This window comes from Pseudorca crassidens, chromosome X (assembly GCF_039906515.1).
Source record: "Pseudorca crassidens isolate mPseCra1 chromosome X, mPseCra1.hap1, whole genome shotgun sequence".
Classification (NCBI taxonomy): domain Eukaryota; kingdom Metazoa; phylum Chordata; class Mammalia; order Artiodactyla; family Delphinidae; genus Pseudorca; species Pseudorca crassidens.
In genome coordinates, this window is record NC_090317.1 from 91,283,001 (window position 1) to 91,308,277 (window position 25,277).

At 39.6% G+C, this 25,277-nt stretch overlaps 1 protein-coding gene across 2 annotated transcripts in view; it reads left to right on the forward strand.

The window, feature by feature from the left end:
* LOC137217404 (zinc finger protein 182) overlaps positions 1-23,566 on the forward strand; it is a 28,638-nt gene extending 5,072 nt beyond the window's left edge. Inside the window, exons 3-5 of one of the 2 annotated variants that reach the window (XM_067724191.1) lie at positions 15,966-16,092; positions 16,404-16,499; positions 20,535-23,566. In XM_067724191.1, the coding sequence (XP_067580292.1) occupies positions 15,966-16,092; positions 16,404-16,499; positions 20,535-22,165 (1,854 nt within the window). In that variant the 3' untranslated portion in view covers positions 22,166-23,566. The remainder of the gene's footprint in view (positions 1-15,965; positions 16,093-16,403; positions 16,500-20,534) is intronic. The other variant, XM_067724193.1, reaches the window with a different exon arrangement.
* The last annotated feature ends 1,711 nt before the right edge of the window (positions 23,567-25,277 follow it).

Here is a 25,277-nt window from a genome sequence, read left to right on the forward strand (position 1 = left end):
GAGTGTTTTCTTAATTTCAGTTTCAGATTTTTCATCCTTAGTGTATAGGAATGCCAGGGATTTCTGTGCATTAATTTTGTATCCTGCTACTTTACCAGATTCATTAATTAGCTCTAGTAGTTTTCTGGTAGCATCTTTAGGATTCTCTATATATAGTATCATGTCATCTGCAAACAGTGACAGCTTTACTTCTTCTTTTCTGATTTGGATTCCTTTTATTTCTTTTTCTTCTCTGATTGCTGTGGCTAAAACTTCCAAAACTATGTCGAGTAAGAGTGGTGAGAGTGGGCAACCTTGTCTTGTTCCTGATCTTTGTGGAAATGCTTTCAGTTTTCCACCATTGAGGATAATGTTGGCTGTGGGTTTGTCATATATGGCCTTTATTATGTTGAGGAAAGTTCCCTCTATGCCTACTTTCTGCAGTGTTTTTATCATAAATGGGTGTTGAATTTTGTCGAAAGCTTTGTATGCATCTGTTGAGATGATCATATGGTTTTTCTCCTTCAATTTGTTAATATGGTGTATCACATTGATTGATTTGCATATATTGAAGAATCCTGGCATTCCTGGAATAAACCCCATTTGATCATGGTGTATGATCCTCTTAATGTGCTGTTGGATTCTGTTTGCTAGTATTTTGTTGAGGATATTTGCATCTATGTTCATCAGTGTTATTGGCCTGTAGTTTTCTTTCTTTGCGACATCCTCGTCTGGTTTTGGTATCAGGGTGATGGTGGCCTCGTAGAATGAGTTTGGGAGTGTTCCTCCCTCTGCTATATTTTGGAAGAGCTTGAGAAGGATAGGTGTTAGCTTTTCTCTAAATGTTTGATAGAATTCGCCCGTGAAGCCATCTGGTCCTGGGCTTTTGTTTGTTGGAAGATTTTTAATCACAGTTTCAATTTCAGTGCTTGTGATTGGTCTCTTCATATTTTCTATTTCTTCCTGATTCAGTCTTGGCATCTTATGCATTTCTAAGAATTTGGCCATTTCTTCCAGGTTGTCCATTTTATTGGCATAGAGTTGCTTGTAGTAATCTCTCATGATGTTTTGTATTTCTGCAGTGTCAGTTGTTACTTTTTCTTTTTCATTTCTAATTCTATTGATTTGAGACTTCTCCCTTTTTTTCTTGATGAGTCTGGCTAACGGTTTATCAATTTTGTTTCTCTTCTCAAAGAACCAGCTTTTAGTTTTATTGATCTTTGCTATCGTTTCCTTCATTTCTTTTTCATTTATTTCTGATCTGACCTTTATGATTTCTTTCCTTCTGCTAACTTTGGGGTTTTTTTGTTCTTCTTTCTTTAAGTGCTTTAGGTGCAAGGTTAGGTTGTTTATTCGAGATGTTTCCTGTTTCTTAAGGTAAGATTGTATTGGTATAAACTTCCCTCTTAGAACTGCTTTTGCTGCATCCCATAGGTTTTGGGTCGTCGTGTCTCCTCTGTCATTTGTTTCTAGGTATTTTTTGATTTCCTCTTTGATTTCTTCAGTGATCACTCCGTTATGAAGTAGTGTATTGTTTAGCCTCCACGTGTTTGTAGTTTTTACAGATCTTTTCCTGTAGTTGATATCTAGTCTCATAGAGTTGTGGTCGGAAAAGATACTTGATACAATTTCAATTTTCTTAAGTTTACCAAGGCTTGATTTGTGACCCAAGATATGATCTATCCTGGAGAATGTTCCATGAGCACTTGAGAAAAATGTGTATTCTGTTGTTTTTGGATGGAATGTCCTATAAATATCAATTAAGTCCATCTTGTTTAATGTATCATGTAAAGCTTGTGTTTCCTTATTTATTTTGATTTTGGATGATCTGTCCATTGGTGAAAGTGGGGTGTTAAAGTCCCCTATGATGAATGTGTTACTGTTGATTTCCCCTTTTATGGCTGTTAGTATTTGACTTATGTATTGAGGTGTTCTATGCTGGGTGCATAAATATTTACAATTGTTATATCTTCTTCTTGGATCGATCCCTTGATCATTATGTCGTGTCCTTCTTTGTCTCTTTTAATAGTCCTTATTTTAAAGTCTATTTTGTCTGATATGAGAATTGCTACTCCAGCTTTCTTTTGGTTTCCATTTGCATGGAATATCTTTTTCCATCCCCTTACTTTCAGTCTGTATGTGTCTCTAGGTCTGAAGTGGGTCTCTTGTAGACAGCATATATATGGGTCTTGCTTTTGTATCCATCAGCCAGTCTGTGTCTTTTGGTGGGAGCATTTAATCCATTTAAATTTAAAGTAATTATCAGTATGTATGTTCCTATTCCCATTTTCTTAATTGTTTTGGGTTTGTTATTGTAGGTCTTTTCCTTCTGTTGTGTTTCCTGCCTAGGGAAGTTCCTTTAGCATTTGTTGTAAAGCTGGTTTGGTGGTGCTGAACTCTCTCAGCTTTTGCTGCTCTGTAAAGGTTTTAATTTCTCCATCAAATCTGAATGAGATCCTTGCTGGGTAGAGTAATCTTGGTTGTAGGTTTTTCTCCCTCATCACTTTAAATATGTCCTGCCAGTCCCTTCTGGCTTGCAGAGTTTCTGCTGAAAGATCAGCTGTTAACCTTATGGGGATTCCCTTGTGTGTTATTTGTTGTTTTTCCCTTGCTGCTTTTAATATGTTTTCTTTGTATTTAATTTTTTTTTTTTTTTGCAGTACGCGGGCCTCTCGCTGTTGTGGCCTCTCCCGTTGTGGAGCACAGGCTCCGGACATGTAGGCTCAGCGGCCGTGGCTCACGGGCTCAGCCACTCCACGGCATGTGGGATCTTCCTGGGCCGCGGCACGAACCCTTGTCCCCTGCATCGGCAGGCAGACTCTCAACCACTGCACCACCAGGGAAGCCCTGTATTTAATTTTTGACAGTTTGATTAATATGTGTCTTGGTGTGTTTCTCCTTGGATTTATCCTGTATGGGACTCTCTGTGCTTCCTGGACTTGATTAACTGTTTCCTTTCCCGTATTAGGGAAGTTTTCAACTATAATCTCTGCAAATATTTTCTCAGTCCCTTTCTTTTTCTCTTCTTCTTCTGGGACCCATATAATTCGAATGTTGGTGCGTTCAGTGTTGTCCCAGAGGTCTCTGAGATTTTCCTCAGTTCTTTTCATTGTTTTTTCTTTATTCTGCTCTGCAGTAGTTATTTCCACTATTTTATCTTCCAGGTTACTTATCCGTTCTTCTGCCTCAGGTATTCTGCTATTGATCCCATCTAGAGTTGGTTTTTTTTTTTGCGGTATGCGGGCCTCTCACTGTTGTGGCCTCTCCTGTTGCAGAGCACAGGCTCCAGACGTGAAGGCTCAGCATCCATGGTTCATGGGCCCAGCCGCTCTGCGGCATGTGGGATCTTCCCAGACCGGGGCACAAACCCGTGTCCCCTGCATCAGCAGGCGGACTCTCAACCACTGCGCCACCAGGGAAGCCCTAGAGTATTTTTAATTTCATTTATTGTTTTGTTTATCGTTGCTTGTTTCCTCTTTAGTTCTTCTAGGACCTTGTTAAATGTTTCTTGTATTTTCTCTATTCTATTTCCAAGATTTTGGATCATCTTCACTATTGTTATTCTGAATTCTTTTTCAGGTAGACTGTCTATTTCCTCTTCATTTGTTAGGTCTGGTGGGTTTTTATCTTGCTCCTTCATCTGCTGTGTGTTTTTCGGTCTTCTCATTTTGCTTATCTTACTGTGTTTGGGGTCTCATTTTTGCAGGCTGCAGGTTCGTAGTTCCCTTTGTTTTTGGTGTCTGTCCCCAGTAGCTAAAGTTGGTTCAGTGGGTTGTGTAGGCTTCCTGGCGGAGGGGACTAGTGCCTGTGTTCTGGTGGATGAGGCGGGATCTTGTCTTTCTGGTGGGTAGTTCCACATCTGGTGGTGTGTTTTGGGGTGTCTGTGGCCTTATTATGATTTTAGGCAGCCTCCCTGCTAATGGGTGGGGTTGTGTTCCTGTGTTGCTAGTTGTTTGGCATAGGGTGTCCAGCACTGTAGCTTGCTGGTCGTTGAGTGAAGCTGGGTGTTGGTGTTGAGATGGAGATCTCTGGGAGATTTTCACTGTTTGATATTTCATGGATCTGGGAGGTCTCTTGTGGACCAGTGTCCTGAAGTTGGCTCTCCCACCTCAGAGGCAGAGCACTGACTCTTGGTTGCAGCATCAAGAGCCATTCATCCACACGGCTCAGAATAAAAGGGAGAAAAAGTAGAAAGAAAGAAAGAAAAGAAAGAAAGAAAGGAAGGAAGGAAGGAAGGAAGGAAGAAAGAGAAAGAAAGAGGATAAAATAAAATAAAGTAAGATAAAATAAAATAAAGTTATTAAAATAAAAGATAATTATTAAGAACAAAAATTTTTAAGTAAAAAAACAACAAAAAATGGATGGACAGAACCCTAGGACAAATGGTGAAAGCAAAGCTATACAGACGAAATCTCACACAGAAGCATACACATACAGACTCACAAAAAGAGGAAAAGGGGAAAAAATAATATATCTTGCTCTCAAAGTCCACCTCCTTAATTTGGGATGATTCGTTGTCTATTCATGTATTCCACAGATGCAGGGTACATCAAGTTGATTGTGGAGATTTAATCCGCTGCTCCTGAGGCTGCTGGGAGAAGTTTCCCTTTCTCTTCTTTGTTCGCTCAGCTCCCGGGGCTCTGCTTTGGATTTGGCACTGCCTCTGCATATAGGTTGCCGGAGGGCGTCTGTTCTTCGCTCAGACAGGACGGGGTTAAAGGTGCCGCTGATTCAGGGGCTCTGGCTCACTCAGACCGGGGGGAGGGAGGGGCATGGATGCAGGGCAACCCTGTGACGGCAGAGGCCGGTCTGACGTTGCACCGGCCTGAGGAGCACCATGCGTTCTCCCAGGGACGTTGTCCCTGGATCACGGGACCCTGGCAGTGGCGGGCTGCACAGGCTCCCGTTAGGGGAGGTGGGGATAGTGACCTGTGCTCGCACACAGGCTTCTTGGTGGTGGCAGCAGTGGCCTTAGCGTCTCATGCCCGTCTCTGGGGTCTGTGCTGATAGCCGTGGCTTGCGCCCGTCTCTGGAGGTCCTTTAAACGGCGCTCTGAATCTCCTCTTCTCGCGCACCAGGAAACAAAGAGGGAAGAAAATGTTTCTTGCCTCTTCGGCAGGTCCAGACCTTTTCCTGGACTCCCTCCCGGTTAGTGCACTGAAGGGGTGCACTAACCCCTTCAGGCTGTGTTCGCGTCGCCAACCCCGGTCCTCTCCCTGGGATCCGATCTCCGAAGCCCAAGCCTCAGCTCCCAGCCCCCGCCCACCCCGGCGGGTGAGCAGAGATGGCTCTCGGGTTGGTGAGTGCCAGTTGGCACCGCTCCTCTGTGCGGGAATCTCTCCGCTTTGCCCTCCGCACCCCTGTGGCTGTGATCTCTTCCGTGACTCCGAAGCTCCCCCCTCCGCCACCCGCAGTCTGCCTGTGAAGGGCCTTCCTAGTGTGTGGAAACCTTTCCTCCTTCATAGCTCCCTCCCACTGGTGTGGGCCCCGTCCCTATTCTTTTGTCTCTGTTTATTCTTTTTTCTTTTGCCCTACCCAGGTACGTGGGGAGTTTCTTGCCTTTTGGGAGGCCTGAGGTCTTCTGCCAGCCTTGAGTAGGTGTACTGTAGGAGTTGTTCCACGTGTAGATGTATTTCTGGTGTATCTGTGGGGAGGAAGGTGATCTCCGCATCTTACTCTTCCACCATCTTCCTAGCCTCCTTATCACATTTTCTTAATCCATTGATCCAGCCATGGACACTTAGGTTGAGTCCTTGTCTTGGCTATTGGAAATAATGCTGCAGTGAACATGAAGGTGCAAATATCTTTTCCAGTCAGTGTTTTTGTTTCTTTTTGAATAAATACCCAGAAGTGGAATTGCTGGATCATATGGTATTTTATTTTTAATTATTTTTTTTTTGCGGTACGCGGGCCTCTCACTGTTGTGGCCTCTCCCATTGTGCAGCACAGCCTCCGGACACACAGGCTTAGTGGCCATGGCTCACGGGCCTAGCCGCTCCGTGGCATGTGGTATCCTTCCGGGCCGGGGCACGAACCCGTGTCCCCTGCATCGGCAGGCAGACTCTCAACCACTGTGCCAGCAGGGAAGCCCTATTTTTAATTTTTTGAAGGACCTGTATACTGTTTTCCCTAATGGCTGCACCAATTTACATTATCACTAACAGTGCACAAGGATTCCCTTTTCTCCACATCCTTGCTGACACTTGCTATTGCTTGTCTCTTTGATAATGGCCATTCTGACAGGTGTGAGATGATAGGTCATTGTAGTTTTGATTTGCATTTCTCTGATGATTAGTGCATCTTCTAATGTTCCTGTTGGCCATCTGTATGTATTCTTTGGAAAAATGTCTATTCAGGTCCTCTGCTTTTTTTTTTTTTTTTTTGCGGTACGCGGGCATCTCACTGTTGTGGCCTCTCCCTTTGTGGAGCACAGGCTCCAGACATGCAGGCTCAGCGGCCATGGCTCACAGGCCCAGCCGCTCTGCGGCATGTGGGATCTTCCCAGACCGGGGCACGAACCCATGTCCCCTGCATCGGCAGGCGGACTCTCAACCACTGCTCCACCAGGGAAACCCCCTCTGCTTATTTTTTAATTGGGTTGTTCGTTTTTTTGATACTGAGTTATGTGAGTTCTTTATATATTTTGGATATTAACCCCTTATCAATTATATGATTTGCAGATGTTTTCTCCTATCTGGTAGGTTGCCTTTTCATTTTGTTGATGGATTCCTTTGGTGTACTGAAGCTCTTTTTTTTCAATGTAGTCCTATTTGTTGAGTTTTGCTTTTGTTGCCAAATCCAAAAAGAAATCATTACCGAGACCAGTGTCAAGGAGCTTACTACCTATGTTTTATTCTAGGAATTTTATGGTTTGGGGTCTTATGTTCAAGTCTTTAATCCATTTTGAGTTAATTTTTGCACATAGTATAAGATAGTGCTCCAGTTTCATTCTTTTGCATGTGGCTGTCCAGTTTTCCCAACACAGTTTATTTTAGAATTTATTGAAGAGGCTGTCTTTTCCCCATTGTATAGTCTTGGCTCCTTTGTCATAAATTAATTGACCATTTATGCATGGGATTATTTCTGGGCCTTCTATTCTGTTCCATTGATCTATGTTCTGTTTTTATGCAAGTACCATACTATTTTGATTACTATAGCTTTGTAATATAGTTTGAAATTAGGGTGTGTGATGCTGCCAGCTTTGTTGTCCTTTCTCAAGATTGCTTTGTCTATTCAGGGTCTTTTGTGATTTCATACGAACTTTGGATTGTTCTGTTTATGTGACTCGTTCATTTTTATAGCTGTATAGTATTCTGTTAGTGGATGTACCAGTTTGTTCAACCATTCTCCTATATACATGTGAATTTTGGTTGTTTCAGTATTTTGTAATTAAGAATAATGCTGGGGCTTCCCTGGTGGCGCAGTGGTTGAGAGTCCGCCTGCCGATGCAGGGAACACGGGTTCGTGCCCCGGTCCGGGAAGATCCCACATGCCGCGGAGTGGCTGGGCCCGTGAGCTATGGCCGCTGAGCCTGTGCGTCTGGAGCCTGTGCTCTGCAATGGGAGAGGGCCACAACAGTGAGAGGCCCGCGTACCGCAAAAAAAAAAAAAATAATAATAATGCTGAAATGAAATATATTGTGCATATGTTGTTTCCTTTTTGTGCAAGTATATCTTCTATGTAAATTCCTACAAGTGGCATTGATAGGTCAAAGGGTAAACACAATTTATTAGATATTGCTAAATTCCCTTCCATAAGGGTTGTACTGTTTAACATTCCCACCAACATTGTGTGATAGTACCTATTTCTCTATGGCTGTACCAACAGAGTATATTGTCTGGCTTTTAAGTTTTTCTAATCTGCTAGGTAAGAAAAGGTATGTCTGTATAGTTTTAATTAGCATTACTATTATTATGAGTAAAGTTGAATGTAATTTCCTATATTTAAGAGCCATTTACAGGAGTTCCCTGGCGATCCAGTGGTTAGGACTCGGCGCTTTCACTGCCATGGCCCCAGGTTCAGTTCCTAGTTGGGGAACTAAGATCCTGCAAGCTCATAGTGCAGCCAAAAAATAAATAAAATATCTATAAGAGCCATTTTTATATCTCTTGTTAATTGTCTTATGTTTTTTGTCTAATTTTCTATCACATATTTGTTCTTCTTTTCCCTTTGATTTTTAAGAGTTCTTTATATATTAAGGGTATTAATCTTTATCTGTGATATATGTTACAGCAATCTTTATTTGTGATATATGTTGCAACAGATTTCCCCCACTGGTTTGTCATTGGACTTACCAAAGTGTTTTTATATTTTTGTGGTTGTATTTATTAATCTTTTATTACATCTGAATTTTTATTCATAGTTAGAAAGTCTTTCCCTCAATTCAGGTTATATGGACATTCACCCATGCTTTCTTCTAGTACTTTGTTTGGTTTCCGTTTTTTACATTTAGCCCCCAATCCATTTGGTGTTTATACTTGTGTATGTAATGAGGTATGGATCCAATTTAGCCTTTCCCAAATTGCTTTCCAGTTGACCCAGCACCACTTATTAAAAAGTGGGTCTTTCACCCTGTGCTTTAAGAGAATGCCTGTATCAGAGTATGTTCTGGTATTTGGTAGGGCTACTCCCTTCCTCACACTTTTTCTTTCCCAGACTTTTCTAGCTATTGTTGCACATTTATTTTTTGATATGATCTTTAGTACTACCTTGTTTAGTACCATTAAAAAGCTTGTTTTTTAAATTGGGATCACAATAAATTTATAAAATAACTTAGGGATAACTACATGTTTGTGACTTTCTATCATTCTATCTATGAAAAGTTGGACAACTCTGAAGTTAGAGGGAACTGTCCCAATAAGAGACCACCCTCACTTCTGACACCAATTACAAGTTTGGGGGTCCCCAAGGTCACCCTTAGGTTTGACAATTCACTGGAGGGACTCACAGAACTCACTGAAAACTGTTATACTCATGGTTATGGCTTTTTACAGGGGAAGGATACAGATTGGAACCTGCCAAGGGAAGAAGTACATAGGGCAGAGCCCCAGAAAGTACCAAACATGGAGCTTCCGTTTTTCTCTCCCCATGGAGTCAGGGTGCATGACTTTGTGTGGTTGGCATTGATGTGTGATAGTACACATGGAGTTCTGGCAACCAGGGAAGCTCTTGTGATCCTTGGTGTTCAGAGTTTTTTGTTTGTTTGTTTGTAAACATTTACTTATTTATTTATTTTGGCTGCACCAGGTCTTAGTTGTGGCACTTGGGATCTTCACTGCCGCATGCAGGATCTTTTAGTTGCAGCCTGCAGGATCTTTAGTTGCGGCATGTGGGATCTAGTTCCAAGACCAGGGATCGAACCTGGGTCCCCTGTATTGGGAGCGTGGAGTCTTAGCCATTGGACCACCAGGGAAGTCCCCCAGAGTTTTTAATTAGGGCTTCATTTTATAGGCATGATTGTCCATGTGGCTACTGTCTGTCTCCAGCCCCTCTGGGAGTGACCCAAAGCCCCCACCCTAAATCATGTGGTTGATCTTTCTGGTGTGGCCAGCCCCCACCTAAACTTACATCGTTATGCTATTCATGGTGACTCAAGGCCCCTATGTAAAACTTCCTTCCTTCCTCCCTCCCTCCCTCCCTCCCTCCCTCCCTCCCTCCCTCCTTCCCTCCCTCCCTTCCTTCCTATCTGGTTATTTTAAGGAAATTACCATTTATTCTAATCTTTACTGTTTTTTTTTTAATTGGGATTGGGTATTGAATTCTGTTTCAATATTTTTGTATCAGCATTTCTTATATTAATTAGATTAATCATGTAAGTTTTCTCTTTAGGTCTGTTTAATGGTGATTTATGTTAATGAATCTTCTAATATTGAACTATCATTGTATGCCTGGAATAAATTTTAATTGGTCATGTGGATCTATTCCTTTTGCTTATACAGTTGACCCTTGGACAACATGGGTTTGAACTGTCTGGGTCCACTTATATGTGGATGTTTTTGAATAGTAAATACTTCAGTACTACACAGTCCATGTTTGGTGAATCCACAGATGTGGAAAACCACTGATATGGAGGGCTGACTATAAGTTATACGTAGATTAACCCCCATGTTGTTCAAGGGTTAACTGTATTTTATTTAGGATTTTTTGCACTGTTGTTCATAAGTGAGATTAGTCTGCATTTTCCTATTTTGTACAACCTTAAATGAGTTTATGTGTCAAATTTATACTCAGTTCTTGTACAAATTTGGAAGCTTTTCATTTTTCTATGCTCAGGAAGAATTAGAGCAGTTAGAGTCTTCTAAGGTCTCTTGTGAGCATGAGTCTTATCCTGGGCATATGTGTGGCTTTCTACATTCCCCTGTACATGGGTGCTTTTGAATGTCCTAATTTCCCAAAGAATCCCCCCCAGTATTTCCTCTCAGGCCTTAGGCAGTCTGTTGTCTGTCTGGACTGTAATCTTTTGCCCCAGGCATCTCTGGGTTGTTAGTTTGCCTTGCAGCCTTTAAGAGCAATGCCTACTGCTTTCTGGCCTGAGTTCAGAGTTAGGTGAAACAGAGAGGAGCACCTTGCATCAGTCTTTCTGGTAGCCCCAGACAGGTTAGAACAGACACACACTAATTTGTGAATAAGGTCTGCTCTGCTTCCTTTAGAATTAGGGGTTGGGGGTCCCACATGGGGAACATTGGCTGCTGCTGCTTCAAGACTGCTGTCTCTTAGGAGAGGGGCAAGTAAAGATGCCATGAAGTCTTCCTGATGTCTTTTTTTTTTTTTTTTTGGCGGTACGCGGGCCTCTCACTGCTGTGGCCTCTCCCGTTGCGGAGCACAGGCTCAGCGGCCATGGCTCACAGGCCCAGCTGCTCCGCGGCATGTGGGATCCTCCCGGACTGGGGCACGAACCTGCGTCCCCTGCATCGGCAGGCGGACTCTCAACCACTGCGCCACCAGGGAAGCCCTCCTGATGTCTTTTAAGTTGCCTTTTTCTTGATTCCATGTGGTTACTGCAAACCTTTGTTTTCCAGAGTTTTGACAAAGTTGGTTCTGACACTTGTTTGTTTGTTTTTTAATTTTCATTTTTGCGGTGGTAGTGGGAGAGAAGCTAAGGGCTGGGAGCTGCCTACTCTGTCATTTTGTCAATGCCATTGTGGGGTGAATTTCTTATCACCTGAAATATTTTCTCATTTTCTGTTGTTCTCAAGCTTTGAATGGATGCACACTGTTTTCATCTTTTTAAGGACTGTTGGAGGTTGTGGTGACTTGCACGATTCTTGGCTCAAGAGCCCCCTCTTTTGTCAGTGAGGCAAACTGCAGTTCCCTTAATGGAGACTTTCTTTTGGCACTGTGGAGGGGCCCCTTGTGTGTGCTCTGACTTGTTTTAGTTTGTTTAGGTCATTTTTTGTCTCACATGACCTTCAGTTTCCCCCTCTAGCTTTTCCCCTTTACAACCCAATCTCCACATGGTTCTTCCTCATTCCTTTTTATCATCTGCTCCCTTGGAGGTGATGCTTTTTTGTGACTGCCACCTTGGGTCCCATATACCGTTCTTATAGCTGGTGCTGTGACTGATCTAGCCCACTTTTCAGTGTTTTTATACTTATGGTAGATTTTCTCTTTCTAAGCTTTGATTTCAGCTCATTCTTAGGTTCTCTGCTCCCCTCTCTGTTCTCTTGACTGTTTTCTTCATACCCTTCTCACACTCCAGAAAGGTTTGTGGCAGTAATTTGAAAGCCAGCTGAGCTGGAATTTGGTATTTGTTTTTCAATCATAGGTAATTAGAAATGTGTATAGTACTCTCTATTTTCTATTATAAGTTATACTGAAGGTATAGGTTATGTGTAGTTTTATTTGTTCTTCATATTGATCTGTATAGTTGTTTGGAGGATATGTGAAGAGATTTGGATTTAACTACTTCACCTTTAACAGGTGAAGTTATTCCAAATTACCTGGAGGAACCTTAATTTTTTTAATAAAAAATTAAGGTATAATCTGTATACAGTAAAATAGGCCTTCAGTGTACAGTTCTGCATCTTTTGGCAAACTCTGCAAGTTTTGACACTGCCACAATGAAGATGTAGAACAGTTCTATCGCCTCCCAATACAGTTGACCCTTGGAAACTCGGGGGTTAGTGGTTCCAGCTCCCTGCACAGTTGAAAATTTACGTATAACTTTGGACTCCGTCAAAATTTAACTGCTAATAGCCTAGTGTTGACCAAAAGCTTTACCAATAACATAAACAGTCTATTAACACATATTTTGTATGTTATATGTATTAAATACTGTATTCTTACAATAAAGTAAGCTAGAGATAAGGAAATGTCATTAAGAAAATCATAAGGAAGAGAAAATACATGTTCAGTACTGCACTGTATTTGTCGATACTTAAGTTTGTGTCGTCTGTTTACAAGATGAATCACGTCTGTCAGTACCTACATTAATATTGTCTTATATGATACAAAATACTGTAGATGTTATACAGATTATTAACACGATATCAACAATGAAAAGATAATATGAAAAATTCATATTTATTTACAGTTATAACGATTTATACATTGATAACGAAGCAGCAATATGATTGCTTTATGGTAGCATAGTGTAGTCGATATGATTGCTTCATGGTAGCTTAGCCTATATACTAATGAATGGTTATATTATTTTATGGCATACAGTATTACAGTCATATTCATAATACAGTATTGGAAACATTGTTATATTTTTTAAAAACCCACTTACCTGTGATGATAGGCTGATAAGCAGTTTCTCCAATTATGAGAGACAAGGGCATACTGTACGGTAATAAAATTCTTTGAAAGCAAAGTTATAAAATAGTAGGAAAACTAACACATTATTAATTTTATATAAATATCACCATATGCCTATGTAAGGATAGAATAGTATCTACATATATTTTATGCTTTCATGACATTCCTAAATTTTTCTTAATATTTTCAATATTTCTAGGCTATGCAATTCATCTGTGAGTTTTTTCAAATTGTTGCAAATCTCCAAAAATTTTTCCAATATATTTACTGAAAGAAATCTGCATATAAGTGGACCCATGTAGTTCAAATCTGTGTTGTCAGATTGTCAATCTGTGTTGTCAAGGGTCAACTGTATTTCCCCTTTGTAGTCAACCCCTGGCCACACCCTGGCCCCTTGTAATCACTGATATATTTTTGGTCTCTATAGTTTTGCCTTTCCCATGTTATATAAATGGAATAATACAGTATGTAGCTTGTTGAGTCTGGCTTCTTTCACTTAGGGTAATACATTTGAGGTTCACCCATGTTGTTGCATGTATCATTAGTTCTTTCAGTTTTCTTGTTGAGTAGTATTACATTGTATAGATTACAGTTTGTTTTTCACTCACTGGTTGAAAAACATTTGGGTTGTTTCCATATTTTGGTGATTACAAATATACCTGCTATATAAATGTTCATGTACAGGTTTTTGGGTTTACATAAGTTTTCTTTCCACTTGGGTAAATATACCTGTGAGTGGGATTGCAGGTCCTATGGGAGTATATGCTTAACTTCATAAGAAACTAGAAAACTGTTCCAAAGTGGCTGTTCCATTTGCATCCCTATCTATGATAAATGAGACTTCCAGTTGTTCCACATCACCAGCACTTGGCATTGTCAGTTTCTTTTCCCATTCTGATACGTATGTAGTGGTAGCTCATTGTGGTTTTGATTTGTAGTTTCCTCATGGCTAATGATGTTGAGCATCTTTGTATGTGCTTATTTCCCATTTATATATCTTTGGTAAAGTATGTCTCTTTTGCTTTTTTTTTTTTTCAGTTTTGAGAGTTCTAGTTCTTATGTATTCTCAATACAGCTTCTTTGTCGGGTATATGATTTGTAAATATTTTCTCCTGTTCCATGGCTTTTTATTCTTTTAACAGTGTCTTTTGAATTTTGGTGTCACATCAAAGAAATACTTGGTAAACCTAAGGTTAAAAAGATTTTCTCTTATATTTTCTTCTAAAAATTTTATAGGTTTAGATTTTACATGTAGGTCTGTGATCCATTTTGAGTTAATTTTTATATATGTTGGAGATATGGATTGAAGTTCTTTTTTTATTTTTATTTTTTGGCATATGGATATCCAGTTGTTCCAACACCATTTGTTGAACTGGGAACTCCCATTTTCCATTAAAGTGCCTTTGCATTTGTCAAAAATAATTTTAAGTATAAAGATATAAAGTACCTTTAATTATAACATACATGAAGTACAGTTTATAAGTGTACAGCTTGATGAATTATCACAAAGTAGACACACTGTGGAGCCACCCCCAGGTCAACGTGAAGATTATAACATAAATCACGACCTAAATCCCCCTTCATGCCCTCTTTCAATCAATATCAGCCTCAAATGTAATCACTCTCCTAACTTCTGACATCATGGATTAGGCTTGCCTGTTCTCTTACTGTATATAAATAGAATTATGCAGTATGTGCTCTTTTGTGGCTGGATTCTTTTGCTCATTAGTACAATTGTGACATTCATCTATGTTGGATATGCAGCTGTAGTTCATTCCTTTTCATTACCACATAGTATTCCTTTGAAAGATTGTGCCACAATTTACCTACTGTATTTTTGAGGGACATTTGGATTTTTCCCACAACTTAGTATTAGAAATAGTGCTTCTGTGAACATCCTACTTGTTTTCTAGAGCACACGTGCATGATTTTCTCTAAAGTGTGTACCTAAGAGTAGAATTTCTGGGTCATAGTGTTTGCAAATCATTAACTTTAGTAAATAATGCCAAACTGTTTTCCCAAGCAGTTATACCAGTTTTTAACATTCCTACTAACAGCGTGTGCGAGTTCCCATTTCAACACAATCTTATGGCATTTTATTTATCTATTTATTTATTTATTTTTGCAGTGTGCGGGCCTCTCACTGTTGTGGCCTCTCCAGTTGCGGAGCACAGGCTCCAGACGCGCAGGCTCAGCGGCCATGGCTCATGGGCCAAGCCGCTCCGCGGCATGTGGGATCTTCCCGGACCAGGGCACGAACCCGTGTCCCCTGCATCGGCAGGCGGACTCTCAACCACTGCACCACCAGGGAAGCCACATCTTATGGCATTTTAGTCATATAATTATAATGTTTCTGGTGGGTGCCAAGTGGTGTCTCAATGTGGCTTAAATTTTCATTTACCTGAGTGCTAACAGGGTTGGGTATATTTTCTTATGTTCATAGAACATATGTCCATATGTTTATTTTTTCCTTTTAGTGAAGTATCTATTCACATCTCTTGTCTATTTTTCTGCATTGTTTGTATGTGTCTTTTGATTTGTAGGGGTTATTTTATATGTTCCAGATCAGAACGCTTTATCACTTATGAAAGCTGCCGATAATCTCCCCATCTATAGGTTGCCTTTACTGCTGTATTTTTAATCTTGTAACATGTATGTCTTTTCCTTTATGAGTAGTGCTTTTCATGTCTTGTTTTTGAATGTTTTCCCTACACCAAGCTTATGAAAACATTTTCCTATACTATTTTCCAGACACTTCATCGTGTTACCTTTCACATTAGATTTACAAATTACCTGTAGCAGATTTTTGTATATAGTGAGAGTTAGGGGGTTAAATGTCATTTTTGTCCCCATATAGACATCTGGTAACCCATCCACATTTACTTGAAAATATCATCCTGTCACTACTGTTTTGCAGTTTCAACTTTATCATAATTCAGGTGTCCGTACATATTTGGATTATCTTTTTAGTTCTACTGGACTATATGTCTATCCATCTATCCTTGTGCTAATGCCACATTGTCTTAAATATTCTGTTATTTAATATAATAGTTTCTCTACCATGACTTGTGATTTTTTTCCCCCACAAAGTAGGTCACTAACTTGATAGGCATCCTGTATTAAATTATCATCATGAACTGGAAACCCAGTCAGAAGTTCCCCTACATTCATTCCATCCTTATCACCCAGTGGTAAGCATATTAGAATAAAAGAATGTGCAATTATAGGGACTCATGACATTTGAGGATGTGGCTGTGGATTTCACCCAGGAGGAGTGGCAATACCTGAACCCTCCACAGAGGAACCTGTACAGAGATGTGATGCTGGAGACCTACAGCAACCTGGTCTCTGTGGGTAAGAATGGCTTCCTCAGGTAATTTTGCTGTTTATGATTATTCTGTCCAATAGAACGCCTTTCCTTTCTCAAGTTTGGAAACTTCCAAGGCCTCTGAACTGATTGAAGAGTTTGTCATTAAATTCCATGGATCAGAGTTCCTTTTCCCCCTTTGCTTTCCTGACAAGGTGTTTATGAACTCAAAACTCAGCTGAATTGGTTTGACGACCATTGTGTCAAGTGATATATCGCTTGTACTGCCCCAAACTCCACCTTCCTTTTTCTCAGAGGCTCTGAAGACCAAGGAGGTATTGCTATCATTTCTCATTAGCAGGGCAGCAGGTTACCAAACCAGATCTCATCCTTAAATTGGAGGTAGAAGAGCCATGCCTGCCAGAAGGAAAAATCCCAATTTGGAGCTTTCCAGGTAAGTGGGATTGACTCAGGCTATGGGGACAGGAGGTCCCAGCTTGTCAGTCAGGGGTGAGGGCCTGTGAAAGGACTTTCAGGAATATCTCAGGAATGGTTGTTGGAGGACAGGGACATGAACACCTAAGACACCCCCTCCCCTATCCTACACCCACCAGACCACTCTCCTTAGGTTGGTGCTCACCAATAAGTTTCTGCACAGCTCCATTTCCCTGTATAAAGTTGTCTGGTAAATGACAGTCCACTGGCCCCACGCCCTGCCAGTTCTATCGTTCTTACCTCCCACTACTCATCTGAAGCCAGGCCCAAATGAGTCACAGGCCTAGGCACTAATGCTCTAATCCCAGATTGGGTTACCTGATTCCATCCAGTTTAGACATTCCTATGAGATTTGTTCTCCTAAAGCATCTTGATTCTCTCTTTAACAACAGCTTTATTAAGATATAATTAACATACAATAAAATTCACTCTTTTGAAGTGAAACTCAAAAACTCAGGATGTTTATTATATTCACAGAGTATACTGTCTAACCATCACCACTATCTAATTCTAGAACATTATCATCACCCTCCAAAGAAACTCCTATCCCTTATCAGTCACTCTCTATTCCCCAACCCCCATCCCCTGGCAAGCACTAATCTACTTTCTATCTCTATAGTTTTGCCTATTCTGGACATTTCTTATAAATGGAACCATACAAAATGTGGAATTTTATGTCTGGTTTCTTTCATTTGGCATGTTTTCAAGGTTTGTCCATATTGTAGCATGTGTCATCATTTTTTATGGTGGAATGATATTTCATTGTATGGATATTCCACATTTTGTTTATCCATTCATCTGTTGATGGACATTTAGGTTATTTCCACTTTTTGGGTATTATAGATAATGCTGCTATGAACATTCATGTAGAAGTTTTGAAATGTACATTTTCATTTCTTTTGAGAACATACATAGGAGTGGAGTTGTTAGACCATGTGATAGCTGTTTGTGTTAACATTTTGTGGAACTGCCAAACTGTGTGAATATCCTGTTCCTCCAAAATTTTTACCCGGTGGTTTTAACATTCACTGATGATTCTTGCCTGAATCAATTATTACTAAGATGGTTAGAAAAATGGTGCATTTTCTATCATTCCTTCTACCTTTGTAAGTTGGCATTTTTCTGTAAAGAACTTTCCTTCTTTGTTGATTAGCTGGAATACTTCAATAAAGAGGGATTGCCCTCCATCTATTACAGTTGACCCTTGAACAACACAGGTTTGAACTGTGCAAGTCCACTTATATGCGTTTTTCAATGGTAATGGTACAGTGCTAGATGATCTGCAGTTGGTTAAATCCACGGATGTGGGACCGCAGACTAGGAGGAGAAACTACCTATATGGAGGGCCAACTATAAGTTACAATTGGATTTTCAACTGTGCAGAAGGTCAGTGCCCCTAACCCCTGCATTGTTCAAGGGTCAACTGTATTTGGTTATATATGAGTTACATGTATTTTTCCATTTCTTTATCAGTTTTCAAAATGAGTTGGTTTTGTAGCATCATTCAAAGCCTAGTATGTCTTTTTGGAGTATCATTTATGGACTTATGGATTTAAACACTTTTATGTTTTGATCCATTGCCTTATCCTTTTTATAAATCAAACTGCTCTATCTCTGGCCAGTGGAAACCCCTTCAAGTTGGGTCCCTAGGCTTTGGTAGCTTCCTTGCTTTCTGTTGTTACAAGATGTTCCAGGCTCATATTATACAGTTCCTTTCTCTGCCCTGGAATCAGCCATTTCTCCAAGGAGCCTTGGTTCTTTTTAGTGGTAAATAATGTTTTGTGACCACAGTTTGGATGTTAGGGAATTGTTTCTCAGGCCTTTTCATTGACATAGCTAGGAACTACGTAAACAAAGATTTTTAAGAGAAAGACATGTATTCAAATGTATATTTCCAAATCAAATTCTGGACTTAAAGGTTTTTAATTTATTAATCTTACATCTGATGGTAATATTGTTAATATTATTCTGAGATTGCTGAATGTGTATAGTGGGTTGAATCAATTGAGGTAATCATGTTGGTGCCATTGAGAATCAAGACTTTTTAGCATGGTTGTTAGGAAATACAGATGAGGGGATATTTATTACTATTAGGGAATCCTTTTATTTTCAATTTTGCTTTATGAGTATATAAAATATTTGCAAAATATTAACTTGGTTCCAAAATCAAACCTAGAAAATAAAATCAAACCTAGAAAACAAGGTATATTCAGAGAAGTCCAGCCTCTTTCCCTCTCCATCCTACTCTCTCTCTTCCTTCCCCCATAGGTAACCATTTGTTAAAATTTAAAGATTTATCCTTCCATTGTTTTTTATAGTATGAGCCTATATTACTTTAAATATATACTTATATGTTTCCTCCTTAGAAAAATGTTAGCCTACTGTGCTTATTTTTATACACCTTCTTTATTCAGTTAATTCAAGAACATGTTAAATATACTGAGATAGTCCTTACTTCTTTTTATAGTAATGTAGTGACTCAATCATAATAGTAGTAGCTGTATTGTAATAGTGGTAGTTGTTATTCTAGTAAACATTTGAAGTGCTGTACATAAACATTACATTTCGGTGGGCACTGTTATAATTCCTGTTTTCCAGGTGTGAAAGTAAGATGCAAATAGATTAGCTAATATGCCTAAGGTCACAGAACATGTAAAAGTCTGATCCAGGATTTGATCCTGGCCTAGAGAACTTATGACCCTAGCCACATGTGCTATGTTGCTTCTTAACCACCTAAGGAGGTCCAGATTCAGTAGATCCTTGGTGGAGCTTGGGTCCCATCGAATGTATTTTGTAAAAGCTTTTCTTATGATTATGATATTCACTCTCAGTTAAGAACTAGTGCTTTACTATGGAAAGAAAGGAAGTCATAGGAAGAGAAGCCACAGCTGCATGATCCCTTTTAAAATTCAGTATTACTCTCAAATGTTGTTATTAAATCTAAGTGGTAATATGAGTAGTTATTGTACTCTTCTTTCAACTTTTCTGTATGTTTGAAATTTTTCATATAAAATTTTAGGAAAAGGTGAGAAGAAAATTAAACTACAAAAAATAAAAATTCAGTGTATGTGCAAAAAGTATTTACTGTCCAGGATACCATTGGTTTTAAGACACACCACTGAGAAATAAAATTTTCCAGCAATTTATGACATGTCATTGATTGTAAGGTGAATCTGGATTCAGAGGTTTTAAAATGTGGAATAATATGCATCTTATAATTGATGAAGTATGGTATATTAAAGGCAAGGCCTTGCAATTTTAACTGTCTAAATGAGTGGTACAGATAACTGACTACTTTAGAAGTTAATGAAAGTTAAAGTTATTGAGGAAGATCAGATTAAGCTTTTTTGAAAAGACTGAACTGCTTCTTGAAAGTTATCTAGATTCTGAATATAGCAAAATATGGAGGACGGGGCTATGTGAGTGACGGAACATGAGGAAGGGTTTGGAGTTAATAATAGATGGAGTTTTTAGTGGAATTAGTGTAGACAGAAGCAGAAGGTGATGTTGAAGAACTGTGAATGCAAACTTGGATGAATACAAAGGTGAATCCAAATTGGGCAAGGATATTTAGGTTTCTTTGTTTTTGTAAGGCTAATTATTCTAGATATTTCTCTCATTTACTGAGAATGTGGGCTTCAGGATTGTTGTAAGATTTGAGTCCACAAGTCACAGTGTTGTATTTCTGTCTAGGTGGAAATAATGTAAGTCAGGAACAGTTAAGAGTTCATATGATAAATAAAGGGTGATAATATCTCCAGAGTGATGTAAAAGTAGAGGTAAGAAAGACTGAGATGTTAGGGTAAGATTGTTTTGGGTAACAAAAAGGCTAGCAGGTGGGAGTTTAGTAAAAGAACAGGATTTGATGGCTGTGATTCTCCAGGAACTCATAAAATGAGATATCAGTATCAGCTTTCATATGGTAGGGCATTTCTAAAGAAGGTCCATTCCATAATGTCAAAGTATAAAGATGGTGTATTGTACTTCTTTCTAGAAGAAGCCTGCCAGGTTGATGAACAGTTTGAGAGACAGCATCAGGATGACCAAGATAAATATCTGATGCAAGTTGGATTCCCTGACAGGAAAACAATTACCACCAAGAGTGGCCTTGACTATAATGAATTCGGAAACATACTTCATCTGAATACAAACCTTGTTGCTTCAATACAAAGGCCCCATAAATTTGAGTCATTTGGATATAATATGGTAGATAATTTAGACTTATTTAGTAGAAGCTCTGCAGGAAAGAAGCATGATAATGAATGTGCAAAATTATTCTTCCATACTGAGTATGAGAAAACAACTCCTGGAGTAAAACCCTATGGATATAAAGAGTGTGGGAAGATCCTCAGGCAAAAGAAAGGTCTTAGTCTACATCAGAGAATTAAAAATGGAGAGAAACCCTTTGAATGTACTGCATGTAGGAAAACCTTCAGCAAGAAGTCACACCTCATTGTACATTGGAGGACTCATACAGGAGAGAAACCCTTTGGATGTACAGAATGTGGAAAAGCCTTTAGCCAAAAATCTCAGCTCATTATACACCTGAGAACTCATACAGGAGAGAGGCCCTTTGAGTGTCCAGAATGTGGAAAAGCCTTCAGGGAAAAGTCAACTGTCATTATACATTACAGGACTCATACGGGAGAGAAACCTTATGAATGTAATGAATGTGGAAAAGCCTTCACTCAGAAGTCAAACCTCATTGTCCATCAGAAAACCCACACAGGAGAAAAAACTTACGAATGCACCAAATGTGGGGAATCTTTCATACAGAAGCTTGATCTAATTATACATCATAGTACTCATACAGGAAAGAAACCCCATGAATGTAATGAGTGTAAGAAAACTTTCAGTGATAAGTCAACTCTCATTATACATCAAAGAACTCATACGGGAGAGAAACCTCATAAATGTACGGAATGTGGGAAGTCTTTCAACGAGAAGTCAACCCTCATTGTGCATCAGCGAACTCATACGGGAGAGAAACCCTATGAATGTGATGTGTGTGGGAAAACCTTCACCCAAAAGTCAAACCTTGGTGTACATCAAAGAACTCATTCAGGAGAGAAACCCTTTGAATGTAATGAATGTGAGAAAGCATTCTCTCAGAAATCCTATCTCATGCTACACCAGAGAGGTCATACAGGAGAGAAGCCCTATGAATGCAATGAATGTGAAAAAGCATTTTCCCAGAAATCATATCTCATTATACATCAAAGAACGCATACAGAAGAAAAACCCTATAAATGTAATGAATGTGGCAAAGCCTTCAGAGAAAAGTCGAAGCTCATTATACATCAGAGAATCCATACAGGAGAGAAGCCCTATGAATGTCCTGTATGTTGGAAAGCTTTCAGCCAGAAGTCACAGCTCATAATACATCAGCGAACACACACAGGAGAGAAACCCTATGCGTGCACAGAGTGTGGCAAAGCCTTCAGAGAAAAATCAACATTCACTGTACATCAGAGAACTCATACTGGAGAGAAACCCTATAAGTGTACAGAATGTGGGAAAGCCTTTACTCAAAAGTCAAATCTTATTGTACATCAGAGAACACATACAGGAAAGAAAGCCCATGGGAAAGGCCATACCCGGAAGTCTAAGCTCATTGCACATTAGAGAGTCAACAATGCAGTTATCTTCACTGAAGGAAAGTTTCGTCAGTTTAAGTAAACATTTTAAAAGTATGTTCTGACTTCTGGTTTAAATATGGGGAGTAAAGTCAGCCTTTTTTTCTTTCCATCTCAGTCTTCGCCCAAAACTACTAGGAGAAAAAGAAGTGGACGTGTAATCTCTGTATCTGACAAAATTAGGAGATCGCTGAAACCCTGATGAGAGGGCTGCCAGAGGCAGAGGAAATCAAGCACCAGTGCAAGGAGATTTCAAAGGCTAGAGAGGAGTGGTCAAGGCTGCAGATGTGAGATAGCACTGGTAAGGACTGTTAGCCAAGTTTTAGGCTGAGTGCAAGACCAAATAGATACATAACAATGGTAACAGAGAGCATGGGCAGGTGGGATGTTTCCTAGACCCATTTGGAGTCTCAGGAGAGACAGGCAGGGGCCTCAACAAGGAATTGCTCAGACAAGCCATATTTGCAGAAAGTAGTCTATACTCATGAGAGGAGCAGTTGGCAGGGGCTGGGGAAAGAGAAGGGAGTGTTCTTGTGAAGAACCCAACAGCTGCCCCTATTTACTGACTCTGGAAAGTCAAGTCTGAAAAACCTACCAAATGCAAAAGTAATTCCAGTTAGAAAAACTCTGATCTGCCTAGAATGTGGCCCCATTTCTTCCCTTACATGAACTTCCAGCAAACAAGTCCAGGAAAAACTCTTATTCAATGAGGAATGATTCCAAGGCAATCAAAACCATAAATGTACATGGCTTTTGAGCCGGCAATTCCACTTCTAGGAATGTATATACTCATGCATGTACAAAATGATGAACACACAGAGGTATTCAGTGATGCACTGTTTGTGAAAACAAAAGATTGGAAGCTTTCCACATGGCTCCTGAAATCATGGAATGTTCGCACAGCAACCTTTTAGGTAGACAAAAAAGAAAAATGGTTAAAGAGAACTTGGACAACATTTGTGTAGTGATGTGGGATGACCTCCAATATACATTATTAGAAAAGCAAGGTGCAGGATACTGAGGATAATATGCTACCATTTGTAAGTAAAAAGGAGAATGAATGGTGAATACATAATTGAGTGTATATGCATAAACTATCTCTGGAAAGATATACGAGAAGCTGGGAACCCTGATTACCTCTGGGAAAGGGAAGGGGAAGTGGGTGGCTGGAGGGAAGGAATGGGAGGGAGACAACTGTATATCCTTTCAGAACTTTTGAAAATTGTACTATGTGGATGTACTACCTTTTCAAAAAATAAAACTTTTTAAAAAGCATATTTTCTATTACTATTCTAATGAAGTCAGATTCTAGATGCAGGATTTCATAACATTTAGTATAGATATGCTCAATGTGGAGTTTCATTTTTTTAGAGTGAGTAAATTGAATTATCAGTCAGACAAAACAGATATCCAGCCAGTTCCAAAGGCACACAAGCATTGCTTTCTTGAGGTTGCCAAATAAAGTGATTCTAAGGTCAGCTGGGACTGCATTATGTAAATCTACAATAATTGAGACTGGAACACATTTCTTATTTAGTATGCACAGTGACATCTGTGAAAATATCCTGTACTAAAGCCTGCCAATGCCTTTCTGTATCTTAAAACGACTTAAATTACTTCATTCATGCATGTGTATGTATTCTTTTTACAAGAGATATAAAGCATAAATCCACAGAGAGGTTGAATAACTTGCCCCCCAAATCACACCTCTGCTGGTGACATTTTCCAAGGTGAGAGACAGATTGAAAGCCATGATCTTAATGGATACAGCCAAAGTCCATGTAATAGCACTTTTGCTCCAGAAGGAGAGGTCCCACTGTATGGATGACCATATTTGTGGCCCTCACCCTATTGTGGTTTTTCACTGAGGCCATCTCTGTGGTGGAATCAAGCTTAGTAGACGCAAACTATTACATTGAGAATGGATAAACAGCAAGGTCTTACTGTATAGCACAGGGAACTATATTCAATATCCTGTGATACACCATAATGGAAAAGAATATGAAAAATAATGTATATATGTATAACTGAATCACTTTGCTGTATAGCAGAAATTAACATGACATTGTACATCAACTATACTTCAATAAAATTGAAAAACAAAAGAAACATTTCATCCTCCTGCTGATAGAGAATATTCCTGGGGTTTCAGGCCCATCAAAGGTCACCCTTAAGTGGGATGGGGATGGGCGGTCAGATCTGCCATTTCAGGTTGATCTTGGACTCCTGCTTCCTGGGGCCCAGATGGCAGTCTGATGTGATGGCCATGTGTGTAAGCAGAGGTGAGTGAGGCAGGGACCCAGAGGGGAAGGGGTGGAAATCTCCAGCAATAGATGCGAATAGCAAAGTGGATCTGGGGGTCATCATTGATAAGAAAGTAGTAGTTAGAGAAAAAATGTGTCTTTGTGGCATTTTACAGCTGCTGTATGAATTTAGGAGAAATAGTATTTCCTGTTAACTTGCAATTGTCTTTATCTGTACCTGTTATGCAGTGCTGCCTTTTTCTTTCTCACTCTGAGCTGATTTTCACTCTTTCTGTCCCAGAGAAGTTTTTACTCTTCACTACCCCTTTTGGCCAAGGGCAGGTGAGTTCAACTATAGAATATTATTCTGGAAAATTCACATCTTCGCCATTGTCTCGGTTACATTGATCTAAAGACGGTTTGGAGAACGTAATCTGTAGTTGGACAAATGTCCATTCTTCACATTCCTTCAAAAGCACCTTAGTGTTGCATCATCAGAAAGGACAGTGGCTACACAGTAGCATTTAGGACTCTGGAGGTCCCACATTTAAACACTGTAACACGAACACTAGGGGAATGATTATACTAAGATTGTGTAGTACACTCCTAAGTCAAGAGCCAAGTTTACCCAAGTAAAGGAAAAGAGCAGATCCCATTCCTAATCTGAAGAGTATGCAGAAGCAGATATTGGTGGACTAGCAAAAATATCAGATACATTGATTTGCTTGTTTGTTTCTCTGATATTTTTAGTAATGTTAAAGGTCCCAGAGAACCTATTGGAATATAGGTACAACATTCTTCCACCTTGAGAGGCCAATATTATATCTAGAGTGGCTGTATGTTCAACCACTGCTTGTC